At 34.3% G+C, this 14,780-nt stretch overlaps 4 protein-coding genes across 4 annotated transcripts; 2 read left to right on the top strand and 2 right to left on the bottom strand.

The window, feature by feature from the left end:
- Positions 1-859: 859 nt before the first annotated feature.
- Positions 860-1,306, bottom strand: PHYBLDRAFT_141818 (Homeodomain-like DNA binding domain-containing transcription factor; the record flags this gene model as incomplete). The annotated part of the gene is made up of 1 exon (XM_018430678.1): positions 860-1,306. The coding sequence occupies one exon, from the start codon at positions 1,304-1,306 to the stop codon at positions 860-862; it is 447 nt and encodes a 148-aa protein (XP_018295998.1).
- A 4,249-nt stretch (positions 1,307-5,555) lies between these two features.
- PHYBLDRAFT_185690 (hypothetical protein) lies at positions 5,556-8,848 on the top strand. Its single transcript, XM_018439123.1, has 12 exons — positions 5,556-5,780; positions 5,895-5,968; positions 6,043-6,067; positions 6,278-6,357; positions 6,547-6,566; positions 6,686-6,701; positions 6,765-6,847; positions 6,953-7,043; positions 7,185-7,258; positions 7,320-7,615; positions 7,774-8,077; positions 8,170-8,848. The coding sequence occupies exons 1-12, from the start codon at positions 5,586-5,588 to the stop codon at positions 8,391-8,393; spliced, it is 1,482 nt and encodes a 493-aa protein (XP_018295997.1). The 5' UTR covers positions 5,556-5,585; the 3' UTR covers positions 8,394-8,848.
- Positions 8,849-9,907: 1,059 nt separating this feature from the next.
- PHYBLDRAFT_68547 (hypothetical protein) lies at positions 9,908-12,009 on the top strand (the record flags this gene model as incomplete). The annotated part of the gene is made up of 7 exons (XM_018441971.1): positions 9,908-10,265; positions 10,360-10,401; positions 10,572-10,703; positions 10,809-10,921; positions 11,064-11,338; positions 11,513-11,725; positions 11,805-12,009. 7 exons carry the CDS (start codon positions 9,908-9,910, stop codon positions 12,007-12,009), a joined length of 1,338 nt encoding a protein of 445 aa, XP_018295996.1.
- Positions 12,010-12,705: 696 nt separating this feature from the next.
- PHYBLDRAFT_68548 (hypothetical protein) lies at positions 12,706-14,651 on the bottom strand (the record flags this gene model as incomplete). Its single annotated transcript, XM_018441972.1, has 2 exons — positions 12,706-14,308; positions 14,416-14,651. 2 exons carry the CDS (start codon positions 14,649-14,651, stop codon positions 12,706-12,708), a joined length of 1,839 nt encoding a protein of 612 aa, XP_018295995.1.
- Between the last annotated feature and the right edge of the window lie 129 nt (positions 14,652-14,780).

Raw genomic sequence — 14,780 nt, 5'->3', positions numbered from 1 at the left:
CTTTCTCTCTTTATAGGTAAAGTTACATTGTAATTTTATAACGTTTATTAAAGGGATAACCCTTTTTTTTAATATATATATATATATATATGAAATTACACTATTTTGAATCCATAATTTGTATGTATTCGTCTGAACATTTCAATAGAACATTTTTTTTGACAGGTCCGTACGGTACTGTTACTACACACACACATATATATATATATTAGATTTTGGGATTAATTTGTATAATGACAAGGTGTTTAATTAAATCATTTTGCTGTTCCTCTCTTTACATAATCATATATAAACTATATAAGACTCTGTAATGACTAACTTTTATGAGATCAGTTACGATGTTGATCTCTATCTTTTTAAACATATTTATCTTTATTAAAAACAGTACAGAAAATATATTCCCAAAGAACCAGTATTCTTGCTCTCAAAAGAATCCTATCACTCCAAGCATTACATTACCTTGGGAACTTTACAAAGAAAAAGAAAAAGAAAGTATAATTATATTCAGACATTATGCGTGATACTGATAAAAGATCTGAGCCATTCAAATTAATGAAATAAGTTATTTCCTGATACCAAAAAGATATACAACTTTGATAGCCCAGTGTCAGTCAAGAAATACTTGCACATTATTATTAAGCACCTTTTTTGAAAATGATAATAATAATAATAATAATAAAAGGGTATATCAGCTACCAAGTCTGTAAAAATTATAAAACATTTGTGGAATACAAGCATTATCCTTGTTCTCTAAACCTTGACTACTTTATCTCTCGCTCTCTATCCACATCATGCTGTTTCAGTATTCAATTGTAGAGTTCACCTTTGCTATATTTCCAGAACAGCCGATCATCATTCCTTATGTTTTTACTGCCTTTGCTTTCTCTTTTTTTTTGTGCTCTTTCTTTTGGTGCTTGATGCCAGCTATTTTAGTCTTATGGTTGTTTTCCTTAATGTATTTAATAACTGTATGCTTAGAGATACTGACACCAGCAGCTGCCAGACTTGCTTGATGATATGCATAGGTTTCAGTGGGGTTGCGCTTAACACTCAGAGAAAGGCTTCTCTCGTCTGTTACACTTAGTTTCTTTGGTCTTCCGGGTCTAGGTTTTGTATTTGTAGTGCCGTCATTTTTCCAACGTTGGATTGTATCGCAGATCGTTGTTCGCGGAATGCTCATGTATCTCGAAATGTCAGTTGGATTATGTTCTGCGATGGACAGCCAAATAATTCCTCCACGCTCAAACTCTGACAGTTCGCGTCTAGGAGGTGGACTGGCTGTATCTTTTTTGTCGACTTTTGACATGTGTGATTAAGTTGAAAAAAAAAGTCAAATAAAACAAAATAAAGGAAGATGCTTATTTCTGAATATAGTAGACACACGCACACTTGACTTGTCTCTTCAAAATACACAATTCTAAAGTCTCCGAATCCCCCTCCTTTGCTCTTCCTTCGAACGGTTCACAGTGGCTTGGTTTCATTTATCGGTAACCCTTTAATTTAATTTTGTTATTGCGCTCTGTAACGGTTTGAATTTAGTTAGTTAATTGTTCACATAATATTTCGTTCCTTCTTCTCTAGTTCTATATATCCTTTAGATTAAAGTATTGGATTGTTTCCTATAGTTTAGCTGGTGGATTTTGTTAATATCATTCAAGACATGTGTGTAGGTGATTTCTACTTTGTATCTTACATCTCAACGACTTTTTTTTTACACCTGTCAAAATTCCTGGCCATTTCAATAACGCTATTACCTGACGATTATCGTGGCTGTATTAAATTATCAGGAATGAAACCTTGTCACTTACTTTACATTGATAATTATCATATTTTTTCTGCAACATACATATATTACAATTGTTTTCAAATGGTTTTTATCTTTTTCTTTACAGTAATCTATGCTCAATATCGATGAACCGACCAATGTTACCTTTTTCTCTTTCCAGGTTGACTCGGTTAAAGGCCGTTTTAATCCGGATAATTGGATCTTTTGACAACTTTAGTAATTGATAAAATCAAAGAAAACTTATTTCTTGACACACGTCTGCTATTAGACCAATGATAATAAAACAATAAAACATTTGGGCAATTTCATGTGGATCATTTTTCTTGATTTCGCAAAAGGTTTAAATACTAGATTCATATATATATATTACAAAATATGTTCTTTCTTGGGAAAGAAGAAAAGAATCTGCTTATTTATTTATTTATTTATTTTAGATTCTCTCCCTCTCTCTTTCTTACATATGGTGATGTACCATATAATTTCCAGTATTCACTATTATACAGGATTTGCACAAGTCTTGGTCTGGAACGCACTTTCTATATCTGATCTATATCTTTATATATTTTGTGAAATGTAAAGACAACAATATTTAATGAACTACAAGACCTTTAGGAACAACAACAACAACAAAAAAATACTCGTAGACTATGACCATTGAAACTCGCTGATAAATTCCTAGACTACTGGGTTTTTTTTACAAATAAAGAAAGAGATAAAGAGATAAAATGCTAAAGTTCATTGGTAATGATATCTTTTACCCATTCACAGAGATATATTAGAGTTGCACAGACGTTGAGTTGGTGTATCTAGGTTATATGTCTATATAGGGTTTCATTTGAAAGGAACAAGTACAAATATATATATTTAAAAAACAGAAACATAGTTGCAATCAAAGCCTTTGTGGGTGTGTAATGGGTACAAACCAAATATTAGAAAACCTGTAATAAACACAACAGAAATCTATATATATATATATATATGTAAAACAAAGCTGTAGAGATATGATATTGCTCCTAGTCGTTTCTCTAGGATTGGAATCATGTGAATTACTGTTAAATTGTGTAACTATTTTGAACAAAAGGCTGTGAAGGTTTGGATGAGTCTCTTACAATTGACCAGTGTAACTGATTTATATATAAAGACTATTAATGCTGAGCATTACAAAAAGAAAAGAAGGGGTGCGTAGGGCTTTAATGGATATTATCAGGACATTGACTTTAAATAGGTTGAAATTCGGAAATTTCTTCGTTTTTTTTCTTCTCTTTGTTCCTTACCGTTGGTAATGGCTGTCGCTGTTGCTTTCGTTGATTATTATTATTATTTTAGAAATAGAAAATGTGAGTATTATGGGTATGTGAACTTTAACTGCAAATCCAATTAAAAATAATTAAATGATGAGAGATTGATACTAACAATATTTTCCCGAAACTTTAAAAAAAAAACAAAAGCGATATTAGCCTGTGTTTATTAAAAGATTCGACTCGTTTGAAATATACATGTTCTCAGTTGATGAGAATTAGATGTGCTGTGTATTTTAAAGACATGATAATAATAACAGCAGCAGCAGCAGCAGAACCACTAGAGACAGCATGATAATCTTAAAGTAAAAAGAAATGCAATTCTTTACCTGGGATATTACTCATTGGACATTTGAAAGCTGAGCATTTTCCTAGAAAATGTCAACTGTACTCTTATTTTCTTATTTTCTTTCTCACGCAAAAGAACTTGACTTTGCTATCATAAGGCTTATAAAATTTGGCTAATTATCATATCTGTATTTAAGACCTTGGGTGGAGAGGCTTTTTTTCCCTTTACTTTACTTTATTTTCCTCTTAACTGTAGGTTTATCTAATAGTTTTTAAAAAAAATAAAAACCTGTTTGAAAGGCAGCGTCTGGATAGATTCTATTATTAAGCACACTCTATTATCTGGCTGCAATGCACACTGCCGATTAGTGATACGTTGATAGAATAGATACTTGATCTTTATTTGGGAAAAATATCCTTAAAGATTAAATGAATGAATAAATAGATAAAAAAGATATAGAGATAAAAATTAGCCTCAGCTACAAAGTTTCCTTGTCATAGGAATTAAACTGCGAAATGATACGGTTTCTGAGTTCGGTAGCCAAAAGAAAGGAAAATAATATATATATAGTGTAATACATGTTTACATTAGAGAAAGATATATAGAACAAGATATACAGCTCAATCTGACGCAATACATATAAAAGTATTTTGTTTTGGCTAACATATTTGAATTGTACAAACACAGCACGCGTACACACACACACACACACACACACACACACATGCATGCACATTTGCATTTACATGCACATTTACATGTATATTATACGATTGCTATTATTATTCTTAATAATAATATTTAATACTATTACAAGTGACATGGCTCTTAGTGAGAACTATTGACCTAATAAGACCGTATTATATTGCGAGATTAATAAATACATATGTAAGAAAGAACAGTGGAATCCAAAAACAAGAAACAATGTATAATGGGCTTAAATCAGACGATTTTTGTGATATTTGGAAAAAAAAATATTCAAAAGAAACTAATTTTAGGCACCTTTTATTTTAGCAAAATAAATAAATAAATAAATAGACGTATTACTTCTTATGCTTACAAATATATATATATGCTTGGGTCTAAAACTGATCATGAAAGAGGGGTCCTTTTAATAGACATTGAGTATCAAAGATACAAAGTCCAAATAACGTGTCTTTTTTATACAAAGAATATTCACGCACAAACAAACAGAAAATATGTACGAAATATTACAAAAACAAAGAGTACACATTGGTAAGCCATGTATTTTTTTTCATTTTATTTATTTTGGCTTGTCGTGATAATCAGGTCAGGTCAGGTCAGGTCAGGTCAGGTCGGGTCAGGTCAGGTTAGGTTAGTTTATAGCAAGGTAATAATCAATTCATTACTTGAAATATATATATGTAGACGTGTATTGCATTTTATAAAATGAAATATCCTAGGGCTCCCTGACTGTCCGAATAATTGTTTTTTGTTTCTTGGTTATAGATATATTGAAACACGGCCCTAAAAACGGCTCAAAGTGGTTCGATACTTGTACTATTTAAATCGATATTCCCCCCTTTATATATTTATATATGAACAAGATAAATAAATATAGAAAAGAAAGAAACTCATTTAATAAATTCTGTAAAACCATAATATAGACTTTTGCGGAGTGAACTGTACCATAAAACTTGCGTCTAAAGTCAGGTTTGCCTACTGTATCTAAGCAACACAAAGAAAAAAGAGAGAGAGTGAGAAGGAAACTTATCATACAAGAAGGAAAGAAGAAGAAAAAAGATTGAATAGATTGTACTAATAATAACGGTAGTAATAGTAGAAAGCCTGATTGAAACATATAAATGTATACCCTTGAGATTGAGGCTTAATGCGTGGGTAAAAAAAATGGTTCTTTATTATTCTTATTGTTATTTTCTGCTTTCAAGCATGGTGGCTGTTTCGATGGCAACCGCGGTTAAACATATTGATGTTAATCAATGGAATCTAAAATAAGGATTATATGTCGACAAAAATAGTAAATTTAAATAGAATTGTACAAAGAAAGCAGGTTGTACAGTTTTATACCCCTTCTCCTTTTGGACAATTTATTCTATCCAATCACCTCCTACTACCAATCGAAACAAAAAAAAGCCATAAAGCCTTCTTCATCATTGACTCTCTCTTTACTTTTTTTTCCTTTCTTCCTCGTTCCCTTATTATCTCTCTTTATCTTTCAATTCAAATCACAATGAAGTTACTTAGTCTTGGTGCAGCTGCCCTCTCAATGCTCTGTCTTGTCGTTGCTCAAGATGGAACAGGGTCCATTCCTACAACTACAACAGCCAGCTCTTATTCTTGTGATCCCACAACTTGCAAACTTCCTACTTGTTTGTGCGCATCTCAATCACCTCCAAATGGTCTTGCTGCCAAAGATGTACCTCAGGTAATTGATCATTTCTAGTCAATTGAATTCATTGAGAACTTTACAGTATATAATGCACTGTAATCTTGTCTTGATTACTTATCAATATTGTCAATATATCTTTCTTTATATTAGTTTGTTACAATCACATTTGATGATAGTGTTCAGCCATCTCTTTTGGCTACTGCCAATCAATTGTTAGATGTCAAGTAAGTATATGTGAATATCTACACATCCATTGTCTTTACATTTTTTGATTATTATCATTATTATAATTTGATAGAAATCCTAATGGTTGTGGAGCAAAGGTAATACCTAATAAACCCAAAATAATAATAATAAAGAAATAGAAACAATACTTGTGATTTTTGGAGTCCTTTATTAAGACCCAATGTCACTCAAGTCTTAAATTAGTTGCATATTATGTGTGATATATATATATATATATATATATACAGATATTACTAGGTCTCTTAATCATTATTAATATATATATATATTAATATTAATATTAATAGGGATCTTGGTATGTCTCTATGGAGTACACTGATTTCTCACTTGTTCAACAATGGTACGCCAATGGAAACGAAGTCGCAGAGTAAGTATATGCAAGCAATCATACATACAAAAAACTAGCATCCCTTTCTTGTCTCGATACTTGAACAAAGAAGAACACTGACCCCTACCTGCACTTCCTTTATTTTATTGTGCTTATACCTTATGGTACATTGTTATAAATTATTATATTGTATCTCATATATTCCTCTTTTATTATTCTTTGTACTAGTCACACCTTCTCCCATGTCGGTAAGTTTATATCTATATTTCTTTATTCACTTTGCCCCGAGTACACAGCTTAAATGAAACGTACTCTTATACCTTCATACTCACACCAAACATTATAAAATGAATTGGTTATATTGTAGGCTCTCCCTCATCACAGTAAGTAACCCTCTCATAAATATATAATATAATATAATATGTATACTTATATGTTGTCTGTAGAGAAATTGCTGCCGCCAAAGCAATGCTGCATGAATACGCAGGTATTCCGCAAGGCAAAATCAAGGGATTCAGAGCACCATTCTGTAGGTTATAAAAAAAACTTTCCTCCTTGATCTCTCTTCTCTTTTTTTGTTTGTTTGCTTGTGATGTTGATCTCTGTACTTACCCTGCTTGTACCTATTCTAAAGTAAACTACACCGCCGGTACCTTGTCCGAGATTAGCCAACAGGGATTCCAATATGATAGTTCGGCTACAGCTGTTGTAGATGATTGCTACTGGTAAATATTAATATTACTTTATTTTATTTTATTTTATACACAAAGAACAAGAATGGCGGTAATGAGATGAACAAAGAAATATATATATATATATAGCTAACTTGTTTATTTATCTATATTATGTGAATATAAAATACATAGGCCTTACACACTTGATAATGGTATGGCCAATGATTGCTGGACAGGAATCTGTGATGGTGCAGTCAAGTTACCAGGTAATAAAATAAAATAAAAAATTGTATCATTAACTATAATTTTAATTGTAATTTTTATTAGGCATTTGGGAAATTCCTATGTATGCTGTCAATGATAATGCCAGTGTCCCTCAATTGATGGACAATTACTTGGCAGGTTCTGTTTCTGATGTAACCGAGTGGTCTAATACCAACTTTGATCGCCACTACAATGGCAACCGCCAGCCATTTGGTATCTATGTCCACCCAACCCACCTCACCAATTACCCAGGATTACCCGACCCTAGTTCCCTTAGACAGGGAGTCATTAGTTTTATCCAGTCCCTGGCTGGAAAGCCCGATGTCTGGTTTGTTTCCAATGACCAATTGCTGCAATGGGTAAATAAATATAGACACACAAAGAGATATAAAGAATATAAAGAATATAAAGAAAAGCCTGTTGGTTCTGAACCTCTTGCTGATATTGTTATTTAAACTACATTTGCTATTATATTATTATTTTGACATGCATATGTATACATATCTATATGTCTTAGATGCAAAATCCTGTTCCTGCTAGTGAGTTGGCCAATCAATCTTACATGAAGTGCGAACTTCCCAATACTGGCAAGGAGATCTGTAACGGTCTCGAGAAAATCGCGATCAGCGATGTCGGTCTAGTTTCTTCTAGTCTTCTGAATACCTGCAACTTCAATGTCGCCAGCTGGGGTACATGTTTCAACTGCCCTTCGGTAGCTCCTACACTGGCTACTCCTCTGCCCCCTCTTTCGGTCCAGAGCACTGACCCATCCTACCGCCACCCTGTCCCTGACAACTGCGATAGTATCTGGTGGGACCCTGGTAAGTCTATTTTATACTTTATTTTCTTATTTGTCATTGCCGCTTATTCATTAAATATTAAAAATCATTATTTTTATTATTCTTCTTATTAGTTGCTGGACAATGTTTGTGTACCACTGCCAGCTGTGCTTACAAAGATGTGTCTGTCACCGTAAACACCACCACCGCCGGTACAACCAACTCTAGCAAGACTGCCACTTCTTCTGGGGCTGCTCAGTCTGCAGCCACTACCCATGAAAATGCAGGTGCTGTGCTGCTTCCTACCCTCTCAATTGGCGCAGCCCTGATGGCTGGTGCAGCTGCTGTCCTGATGTAACAGCTGCTGGCTTGCTTACTTACCTATTTACTCAGTCACTTTCATATATCTCTTAAATATTTTTTTTTCATTTTCATTTTCTGCACCTCGCAATTTCTTTAGTACAAGTAATATATTCTTTTTCTTATTCATCTGGATCTTCCAAGATCAATCTCTTTTCCTTTTTATATTTTATTTTATTTTTTACAAAAAGACAGCAGTCCCAAAGAGATCTTAGGCACCAAGGGAAATACACTATACTATACTATACACTACATTACATTACACTACATTATACACACACACACATACACACATACACACATAAATACATACATACATACATAAATATACCTCTTTATCTATATATCTATCTATATATATATATGTGCAATAAAACTTCACCCTTGTTGTAAAAGTATTTTTTTTTTCAATTATAATAAATAAATAAATAATGGATTTTGCCAATCTATATCAAAAACTGATAATATTCTTTTTATATTTTATATAATAAAAATACATATAATGTAATGTATCAGTATGTCTTTACGTTAGAAGAGTATGCAAAATGTACAATTTGACATCCCTCAAAGAAAAGAAAAAGATAAAAAGCCTTACTGATGATAATCAATATCGGGAAGATCTTTGCTAGACATTTGATATTTGATTTCCTGATTTTTCCCTATTTCTATATAAGTTCTGTAGCTTTTAAATAGTACATGATAGATTCCAGATGCACACAAAAAAAAAGTATTCATGTTCAAACTGATGCCTTTATATATATCTACTACTACTACTACTACTACTACTACTACCAATGATACCTGGAAAACATTTGGCTATTGTATCCCCTTTATCCTATTTTTTTTTAGTATGCGATCTTCCCTTTGTGTGTAGTTGATTTTAAAATAAAATATAGTATAATAAACCGATCAACTTGACGGAATCAGAAAAGAAAAGGGACACGGACCACCTTTGTGTACACACACACATAAAGAGAGACAAAGGATACAAAAATCAATATTTCTATTTTGTTGTTGATTTATCGACCTACATTTCTTTGTTCTTTGTATCTATACTTCTGTCCGTTTAATGCAAGGCAGTGTAGTGTGTGATATAAAACCTGTGTGTGTGTGTGTGTGTGTGTGTGTGTTTTACCTATTGATTTTTTTTGTATAGTACATTATTGGATTTCAAATGTCCATTTCTTTAACAGTAGTTATTACTATTGTTATTTCTTGATTTGAAATATTTGAATCTTTTATGTAACAAATTGAATTGACTAGAATCACAAAATCACCATGAACTGCGATCAATTTTACTAAAAGAGAATGAAATAATCGTCATTTTTGTTTTATTTTATTTTATTTCTGATAAATCACGTAAAAAAATAAAATAAAATAAAAAAGGTCAATAGAAATGAACAAAGAAGCATTCAATTGATCCCTCTCTTTCTTTCTCTTTCTTTTTATATAAAAACGCGTATAATTTTATACCCAAAATATCTTGATATCTTTACAATCCAGTTTGGAATCATGCTGGCCCTGACACACATGCTCTCATCATCCCCATCCCAATCTCATGGATCAGCATCATTTGTTCCTGGATCTGCCGGGATTCAATCACCAGCGCCTCAATCACCAGCATCCTCACAACCTCTGGCCACTCAATCTACCAATATTACTACTACCACTACTATTAGTAATAACAGCAGCAGCAGCAGCAGTAGTAGTAGTTTTTCAACTGCCTCTCCATTCCACTCGTCTTTCTTGGTTTCTTCTCAAAAGATAGGAATAATGCAAAATGATCACAATTATGGTCTCCTTAGCACACTCAAACCTACCTCAAGTGTATTGTTGAGTTCTGTCACTTCAGATATTTTATTAAACCCAGGTAATAATCGATTGATTAATATATAAAAATGTATCTATAGTGCAGTGTACTTATGTTGTTGTTTTTTTTGGTGGTTGTTTTTATGTATATATAGCAACCGTAATGGCAGCCAATCGCCAGAATATTATCGACAAAGGTAAAGGTAAATAATAATAATAATAATAATAATAATAATAGTAATATTCACACGCACACAAACAAAGAAAATACACATACACAAGTGAACACAAAGAATATTACATCTATATAAATAAATAATATCGCACAAGATATCCAATAATGATGATCATTTGAATTTACATCAAGAATACGAACCGGTAAAAATCCCAAAGGATTTCTCCACATTGGATGAAGATTCACACACAATACACAGTCAGCGACAAGAGCAGCAGAGTGTGGTTAGTGGAAGAGTTTATCATGAAGAAGAAGACTTATTGGGTAGGGTGGATGGGGTTATTGGTGACTTGATGATCCTCACCCTCTTAAAAAAAAATCAAAAAAAAACATTCACCAAATGAAAAAATGAAAAATGAAAAATAAAAGCAAAGACACACGCACAGAATGGAACTGGCCATGGAACTGACCCTGGAACGGACATCATTATCAACGTTCCAGTACCTTTTGATGTGAATCTCCAAGACGTCTTGGAAACAAAAGTAAATGATTTTCCATAAACTGAATTGTATTACATTGCATTGCATTGTATTGTATTGACAAGTATATATGATTAAATATTAACTATTATTTATTTCCATGTAAATATATATAATATATATATGCATATATATATATAAAAAGGCAGCAACAAAAGAACATTTACTAGATAGCGTTTGGAAAAACAGGATATCCAATCGATTGGGATTATTTCCGGGCACAGCTGCTACTTCTCGTAACCTGAATGACACAAGTTCTTTTACTATACCCAATAATAATACCAATCATGCCAATGAGCCAACGGTATCCTATGATCTGATGGGATTACTAGAATATATGCATCATTCCAATCAACAATGGACAATGCTTGGTCAAGGAAACGATCCAAGTAGTTTTGGGCTAGACCTAAAGTCATCCACGTAAGTAATTAAAGATAAAAGAATAACAAAAAAAAGACAGACAGACAGAATTTAGTATCATATTCTTCTTCTATTTCTTGTTCTTGTTGTCGTTATTATGTGCGGTGTGGGTTTTGTATGCATTTATAATTATTTATCTTTGTGTGTGTTTGCGCATGTATTCTTGGTGTGCAGGGATCTTCATACTACATTCATGTCTCCATGGTACGACGCTGATCATGCTACACTCCACAACATTCCTGTCACATTCAAACAAAAAACCGAGTATTGTATTCCCAGTGTACGACCAATACAACAAGTGACAGAAAAGATGTCTTTGGATAGTCTATTTGTAATGTTTTATGCCAATCCACGCGATGCTCTTCAAGAACTTGCAGCCCGAGAATTGTAAGCCCAAATTATTATTATCTTTTTCTTTTCTTTTCTTTAATTGAATACCATACATATATATATATATATATAAAAGGTATAAACGTCAATGGAGATTTCACAAAAACCTCCAATTATGGTTGTGCAAAGAATCTGGCACTGATTTGGTTGGACAGTCGGCAACATGTGAACGAGGTAGTTATCACTTTTTTGATCCTACGACGTGGAATAGTTTTCAAAAAGAGTACACGGTAATGTATGATGCACTCGAAATCCGTGACAATGAATGGTACCAACAATAAGGCACATAATATATATATATTTATATTTATATTTATATTTATATTTATAATGATATTAATATATTAAAGAGGAAGAAGAAGAAGAAGGAAAATCTAAAGTAAAATAAAAAATTAATAATAATAATAAAAGCCCCAAAAATAGAAAGATAAAGAGGTAGAGAGAGATATATATGTAAAAAAAAAAAGGATCGATCATTCAGCAAAAAATATATAGTCTATGTTTTATGAAGATCTCAAATACAAGAATAACAAAACAAAACAAAACAAAACAAAGCGTTAAAGGAAAAGGAAAGAAAATCAAAGTAAAAGTGGGGAGAAGAAGAATAATAAAGAAGAATAAGGTAGAAGGGGGAGGAAGGCCAAGATCAAGACGAAGACCAAGATAAAGATAAAGATAAAGAGGATGTGTGTGTGATAGAGTGTGGTGGGTGGGTTGGTGTAAGTGTGATAGATAGATGGGTAGATAAGTTGACTAGAAAAGTAAAGTAGGAAGGAGAGGGTCAGAGAATGCAAGGTTGTTTGATTTTTTTTCTTTGATAATTTTTCATAAGAATAATAATATACTTTTTTTTTCTTCTTCTTCTCTTGACTTGTTCTGTCATGTAATGCCTTATCTTGGTCCTGTCCTGTCCTAATCTTGTTCTGGCCTTTGTCTTTTGTGTGTTTAGATGTGTGTGTGTGTTTATAAGTGTTGGATTAGCGAGGCGAGTTTGACCAGATAAGAGAAGATGCCCAGTTGGCCACTTGGGATATGAAAGAAGGAGATGTGCGCTGCTGTTCCTGATCCATGCGATGAATATCAGCCACTGCTTGATAGCTAGAGGGAGAAGAATTGGCTTGTTGAGGATCGGCAATGGTTTGGTAGTGAGAAGGCTCACTAAGCGGAGGTGATTTTGGAGAGATTTGTGGTCCAGGTAAAGAGGTGGTGGCGCGTTGTACGGTAGCAGCAGCAGCAGCAGTAGTAGTAGTAGTAGTAGTAGTAGCGGTGGTGGTGGTGGAGGTGGAGGTGGTAGAGGAGTGTATAATTGTCTGGTTGTGGTGGGAATTGAGATTACTAGGTCCAGCTACGACCTCGTGTAAGATACGATTGTCTTCTTCATCGTTTGTATCCCAGTCATCATCTTCTTCGTCGTCGTCATCATCATCATCTTCTTCAATGTCGTCGTTGTTCTGGTACATATCTGAAGGTGGCACAACATCATATACACATGGCTGGCCCTCCCATCTAATGGCCTGTCCTTCGGGTGGTTGGATTCTGATTGGTCTTGTTGAATTGAGAATGGCTGGCATCAGTTCGTTACTGCTACTGTTATTGTCGTCGTCATCAAGGTTGTCGCCATCATCGTCGCCATTGTCGTCCCATGAAGAGTACGAGTTTCTTCTGCTGCTGTTTGCAGTTTGGATGTTTGCAAACCCGCCGCAGTGGCCTGTAGAAGAAGAAGAGGCAGATGAAGAGAGAGAAGAAACGTCAGTTTCATGTTCTGACTGGGAGCTGTTCTTGAGGCGAGCAGGTGCGATTTTCTTGATAGACGATCGAGGAAAGAGTGGTCGCTGTCTGCCATTAGAAGAAGAAGTAGTAGTAGTAGTAGTAGTCCCACCAGTACCAGGACCAGCACCGGCACCATTGGAGCCAGAAATGGTAGAATTAGTAGGATCTTCTCCCCCGCTCTGGCCATCGGTGTTATCGAGACGGCTGCTATCTGTGGCCTGGCTGTTGCTACGTGAGCGTGCGGTCTTTTCGTCGATGGAGAGGGCAATGCACTGCTCGACCTGCTGATTGAACCTCAGTTTGGGTTGCCTGTGGGTCGCAATGACTGATGGAGAAAAGACACCGAGCTGTTTGTTAGCTTCGGTGATTGACAGCGAAGACGGATCAGGTCCCAGGGAGTTTAGAGTGTCGACGTGGATTTCTGATGCTGACCGTTTCAGGATATCTGACATCGTTACTCTCTTCAAGGCAGACTTTAGCGGCCGTCTTGTGTTTTTCTCTTGGCCGTTTTCTTTTTGTTGTTCTGGCTGTTTTGCTACTCCTCCTTCTATTGCTACTGTGGGTGTTAATGGTTGGGATTCTGGGTTGGTTTGGGACTGTTGGTTTACAGTATTGGTAGATTCGGCTTGAGATTGTTCTGGACGTAAGACAGGTGGGTTAGTCTGTTGTTCTGTGAGAGGTGGGGGTGCGGTAATGAGCCCAAGAGTGTCCTGAGTACTGGATATCTTTGGCTTTGAGTAGCGGTCTTCTTGGTCATGGATGACGGTGTGAAGAGGACCGTAGAGCCATGTAACATCGCTGTCCTTGAGCCTTTTCTCTTGATTTTTTTAGTTTATTTGTACGTGTGTATATTACTTAAATAACAATAGTAACAGTAACAGTAATAATCTAAACGACTAATGGAATGACTCACTCACCAGTTAAGGGTTTCGGGACTAACTGTCTTTAGTTTGTTCTTTTGCTTTGCCCAGGTTCTCCAGGAAGCATTTTCTAGTCGTAGTCCATTGACGATGTCTTTCTTTTGTTTGGTCATGACTCTCCAGGAAGCAGCCAAGTCCATCTCATCAAAGTGGTAGGACAGGTAATCGACACACATCTCTGGAGATCTGATGTTGCGTTCATAGTCGTCTTCTGCTGCTATTTTCTTTGGCATCGTGCTTTTTTTTTTCTTGTTTCTCTTATGTGTATGTATTGAATATGTATAAGAATATGTATATGTATATTTTATTTATTTAATAAATAAATAAATAAATAAATAAATAAATAAAAAATTAAAAGTAAA

The sequence above is a fragment of the Phycomyces blakesleeanus genome (genome assembly GCF_001638985.1).
Source record: "Phycomyces blakesleeanus NRRL 1555(-) unplaced genomic scaffold PHYBLscaffold_4, whole genome shotgun sequence".
NCBI classification, from domain to species: domain Eukaryota; kingdom Fungi; phylum Mucoromycota; class Mucoromycetes; order Mucorales; family Phycomycetaceae; genus Phycomyces; species Phycomyces blakesleeanus.
Note: the sequence above shows the minus strand (reverse complement) of the source record. Positions and strands in the feature narration are given on the sequence as shown.